At 57.3% G+C, this 5046-nt stretch overlaps 1 protein-coding gene across 2 annotated transcripts; it reads left to right on the forward strand.

The window, feature by feature from the left end:
• Positions 1–4699, forward strand: Sapcd2 (suppressor APC domain containing 2). 2 transcript variants are annotated; one of them, XM_038338198.1, is made up of 7 exons: positions 1–572; positions 970–1064; positions 3180–3292; positions 3896–4042; positions 4185–4292; positions 4382–4492; positions 4571–4699. In XM_038338198.1, the coding sequence occupies exons 1-7, from the start codon at positions 1–3 to the stop codon at positions 4697–4699; spliced, it is 1275 nt and encodes a 424-aa protein (XP_038194126.1). The 2 variants fall into 2 exon arrangements, with proteins under 2 accessions (XP_038194126.1, XP_038194127.1); XM_038338199.1 differs by lacking the exon at positions 970–1064 and having other exon boundaries at positions 1–568.
• Positions 4700–5046: the final 347 nt, after the last annotated feature.

Here is a 5046-nt window from a genome sequence, read left to right on the forward strand (position 1 = left end):
ATGGCCGTGGCAGCGATGGCCGAGCGTGGCCGCCTACCGCACGCCGCGCCCGCGCCCGGCACGGAGGGGCTGCCGCGAGCTTTCCTCCAGAGCCTGCGCACCCTCTTCGATATCCTGGACGACCGGCAGCGCGGCTACGTGCACCTGCGCGAGATCGAGTCCCGCTGGCAGGGAGCAGACGCACGCGAGCTGCCCTGCGGCGTCCTCGAGGGCCTGCGCCAGGTGGCCCCGGCCAATGGTTACCTGACTTTCGAGCGCTTTGTGGCGGGCTTGCGCACCTCGCTGCTGAACGCCAACAGTGCCCGGAGGGATCAGGCACGCGTCGCTCCCCGGTCTGGGGACCAGCCCTCGCTGCAGCAGCGTCTGATGTTCGTACCGGCCGACGAGCCGCGGACTGTCCTGGAGAGGAAGCCTCTGCCCCCGAGTGCGCGCCCCGCGCCTGCTGGCCCCAGTGCCACCTCCCGGAACCTTGAGCTACTCTGTGTCCCCGCGGAGGCGGCGCCCTGTCCCAAGGAGCCCGAGCGGCCCCTGAGTAAGACCCTGGAGCGGAGCCCGAGCGCAGACGCGGGTGAGTTTGGGCGGCCCCCCAGTCCCACCTCATAATCCCTGAGATCTGTGCTGGAAACGAGACCGGCAGGGATGGATATAACCACTGTGGGCAGGACCCAGAGCCTAAACAAGGTTGGGACCACCTGAATGGAAAGGGGCTTCGGCCTGTGCCTGTGTGAGCTGCGGGCAGAGGCCTGATACCAGGGCCAAGGGCAGGTCGATAATTCTGAACACCTAGGAGAAGCCCACTCTGTCTCAAGCCTGAGTTAGGCCCTGGAGTATCTGCGGCGGTGAGAGGAGGCACGCTCCCTGCTGTACCTGCCCTATACCTGGGAACATCTGGGCTCGCATCCTTATTTCTATGTGGCTGCTTGGGCAAGTTTCTTCCTAAAAGCAAGCATCCTCTAACCCGTGCTGGAGGTTCTTCCAGTGTGACACCCTGCAGAGACAACCCAGCCTACTTCTCCACCCAGGCAGAGGAGGTGTGGGAGCACCCAGCACAAGTGCTGAAGAAGGTTGGGTGTGTGGATGTTGAGGGGTCTATGTGCCCTACAGCACCTGCTGCAGACACCCTGCCAGACACAGACTGCAGTCTCTGGGGAATCCAGCAGGCTCCTCTCCCTTCTTCCGGTCTAGTTGGCAGGGACAGGAGACTGTTGAATAGCCCCCTGTCTGCCTCCAGAACAGGACCTGCATTATAGCTAAGCGTGGAGACAGGTTCTCAGAGGAGCCCAGGGCTCCTCTGAAGCTCTGTAGCCCATTCATACTGTGCACAGCCCTACCAGGTGCAGGGCTGCCCACTGGTGGCAGCTGCCAGTCCATTTTGCTACTGGCCACTGCTCTGCCAGCCTCACCAGACCTCTCCTGCCTCGGCCATGCTTTACTGCCTCCCTTGTGAATTGATATAAACACATACACACACAGTGTGTGTGTGTGTGTGTGTGTGAGAGAGAGAGAGAGAGACAGACAGACAGACTGCTCCACTTGTTCAAGCCCTGACTCCCTGTTCCTGTGATAGGGGAGATTCTGGACATGGCTGGTGTGGCTGTGAGTTTGAAGTCAACCCTGGGGTGGGACTGTGTAATGAACGGGCTCACAGTTTGCCTGTGGTACTAATCTGTTCTGCCTTCAGTGGCCCTGCTCAGTTACTTCTGAAGGTCATTACTCAGCGTAGGAATATTTAGCACACCGCTCTGTAAGCCTAAGGCCAGGCTCTGGCTCTAACTCCTTTATAGGTCAGCCCAGACCCAGTAAAGATTACGGTGTGGTTGACAAAGCTTGCTTTGAAGGAGCCACAGAACCGCATCAGCCCCCACCCCCATGGGGTCCTCCCAACACATTTATGGCCTCAAATTCCCAACCTTGTGGGAAGGAGGTTTATGCCTCCTTCCTGTGCAAGTCATATCCAAGTGTCACAGGGTTCCTTCCTAGAACTCATTGCCGGTACCTGCTCTGGCCCCACCTTCATGAGGCAGTATCCTTCTTGTGTACCTCCCATGGCCTCACCCTGAAACTGCAGGCTGGGACATGAACTTTGAGGCCTGCTTGGAACAGCCGAGCACAATTATTATCTCTGTCACTCCTATGACAGCCGCAGGGGTGATCCTGATGCCATGGATAGGGCTAGAGGGCTGGGGTCAGACACCCTCCTCTCTACCTGCACCCCACTTTTGGTAGATGGGGAGGCACTCCAGACGATGCTCACAGGGGTATATGGCACATGTATGCACACCTTGCTTTATACTGTGGTTCTTTCTGGGCAAGAATTATGTATGTCGGGGCCGGAGAGATGGCTCAGTGGTTAAGAGCATTGCCTGCTCTTCCAAAGGTCCTGAGTTCAATTCCCGGCAACCACATGGTGGCTCACAACCATCTGTAAAGAGGTCTGGTGCCCTCTTCTGGCCTGCAGACATGCACACAGACAGAATATTGTATACATAATAAATAAATATTTTTTAAAAAAAAGAATTATGTATGTCACCATCACCAATGGAGGATTGGCTTCCTCGCTACACCGTGCTGTGCCACAAAGCCCCATGCATTTGAGAAAGGTGAGGGGTGAGCCAGAAAGTTCTGCTGGTCCATGCCTTTTGTTTCTTTGTTTTGTTTTTCTGAGACAAGATCTCTCTACGCGCTTATATTTGGAACTGGAACTCACTATGTAAACCAGGCAAGCCTTGAACTCAGAGATCTTCCTGCTTCTGCTTCTTGCATGCTGGGATTAAAGGCACAGTATACTACCACGCCCCAGCCTTACCGTCTCATCTTTTACACGTCACCCTTTGATACCCTTGAGAGGTATCCACTATGTATTTTTTTCAGGCACTGGGCGAGGAGTGCAGGAAAGAGTTGTATTCATGCCCTCCCCCCCACCGACCCCGACCCCTCAGGGAGCTCACAGCCCTTGTTGAGGCAGGTGAGGAAAGCAGGGCATGCGAGAGGAGACAGAATCTCAGCCAGGTCCAAAGTCAACTGATAAAGCAAGTTCACGGATGAGATGGCAAAGGTTCCCAGGACAGCCCTGGTCCCTGGGGTTTGCGTTAACAGAGTTAGCTGGAGGGTCCTGGAAGGGCTGAGGAACGCATTAAGCAGGCCCAGAGCTAAGCAATGACCCCGACTGTCTGCTACAGGCGCAGCATCCTGCAAGACCCTGGACGTAGGCACAGGTGAAGCTCGGCAGGCTCCACGGACTCGAGGCGAACGGCGAAGGCATACCATCACCAACGGTGTGGACTGTGGCCTGGTGAGAGGGGCCACGACTCTGAGGGACTCTCTATGTTGTCCAGAAGGTTGGAAACCACGAACCTGGTTACTTGGGGAACCTCTGTAGGAGAACTGGTTAGCTCTGAATTCTCTCTCCTGGGCTTGAATCTGCTGGAGGGAAGACAGGCAAAGTCAGGCATAGGGTGGAGAAGTGGTTCTTTAGGGATGCCTGGTGACAGCGTTTGGGCCCCTGCCCTGCCTACTTCCTGAGGCTCTCACCTCTGCAAGCCAGCTTCGGGCACAAGGAACGGGGTGCTGAATTGTCCTTGGGGAAGAAGTGTCAGTAGAGGGGCAAGAGAGAGAGGCCAGTCCCCATTATCACCTTCATCATCCAAAGAGGAGGAACTGAGCTATGTTCTCCAAGGCGTAAGTTTGAACCCAGCATACACTGGTGCTTCCGTGTGTGCATTTGCAAACCGCCTGTGTGCTGACCCGATGCTGGTGCCTGTGTGCTGGTCTGCCCATGCACAGGTCTCAACTTCCACACCCGTGGCTCCAGGGGCACACGGGTATGTGCACGTATGCCTAATGCCAGTCTGCTTGCCGACATGCGTCCATTCCTGTGTGCACGTGTGTGTTATAGTTGAAGCAGATGAAGGAGCTAGAACAGGAACAGGAGGTGCTGCTGCAGGGCTTGGAGATGATGGCTCGCGGCCGAGAGTGGTACCAGCAGCAGCTGCAGCGTGTGCAGGAGCGTCAGCGCCGCCTGAGCCAGAGCCGAGCCAGCGCTGTGAGTGTGGGGTCACCCCTGCCAGCCGGACCCTAGTTGCCCCGGGTGGGCTCCCTCTAGACTCCGAGCTGAAGCTTTGGAGGAACAAGAGTTCCGTGTCAGGAGTCTCCTCACGGCCTGGTGTTCCCTGCTTCTCTTCCAGGACTTTGGGACTGCAGGGAGTCCCCTCCCTCTGGGGAGGTTGCTGCCCAAAGTACAGGAGGTGGCCCGGTGCCTGGGGGAGCTGTTGACTGCAGCCTGTTCTGGCAGAGTGAGTGTTCTGGAGGCTCCCGGGCACCCCTTGTCCTTGCTCTGGGTGCTGTGCCCAGAAGAGTCCTGCCTGATTGTATACTCCCACAGGCTCTGCCCTCGTCTTCTTTGGGGCCCCTGGGCCCTTCCTCTCCCTCAGCGCCAGTCTGGCAGCAGCAGACCATCCTCATGCTGAAAGAGCAGAACCGGCTTCTCACTCAGGTGAGGTGTGGGAAGATGGGGCTTGGGCTGGTGGCCCTGCAAACCCTGACCGCCCCCCCTGCCTGCACGTCTGCCCAGGAGGTGACCGATAAGAGCGAGCGCATCACTCAGCTGGAGCAGGAGAAGTCTGCGCTCATCAAGCAGCTGTTTGAGGCCCGGGCTCTCAGCCAGCAGGATGCTGGGCCTCTGGACTCCACTTTCATCTAGCTGGTTGTACCTCACTAGGATGTGCTCGCGGACTTAGCCTCAGCTCCACGGCACTGCTGTGAGCCTGTCTTCTGACTGAAGGTCTCAGAACTTAGCCCTCAGGGCCCTGGAGAGGGCACCTGCCTCCACTCTTGTCGTCTGGGCTGTCCTGAGGCTTGCCCCAAGCTGGCCTGACACCATAATGTGGGTGCTGATCGTTATAGTGCTATCAGGCCTGAAGCTGCTACTCTATTGTCAATGGACGGCAGAGGACCGTTCCTCATATTTATCTGGTTGTCGGCAGCCCTGGACAAAGAAGGGGGCATAAGGGGGCTTGTTTACAGTCATCCTGTCCCCTCTTGTAAGGC

Source organism: Arvicola amphibius, chromosome 7 (genome assembly GCF_903992535.2).
Source record: "Arvicola amphibius chromosome 7, mArvAmp1.2, whole genome shotgun sequence".
Lineage (NCBI taxonomy): Eukaryota > Metazoa > Chordata > Mammalia > Rodentia > Cricetidae > Arvicola > Arvicola amphibius.

Bases quoted from the DNA above. Each gene is read 5' to 3' on its own strand.
- Sapcd2 (XM_038338198.1), top strand. From the start codon at position 1: ATGGCCGTGGCAGCGATGGCCGAGCGTGGCCGCCTACCGCACGCCGCG. The intron at 573-969 runs GTTTGGGCGGCC...CCCGTGCTGGAG, and splicing joins CCGAGCGCAGACGCGGGTGA to GTTCTTCCAGTGTGACACCC. The intron at 3,293-3,895 runs GTGAGAGGGGCC...TGTGTGTTATAG, and splicing joins ACGGTGTGGACTGTGGCCTG to TTGAAGCAGATGAAGGAGCT.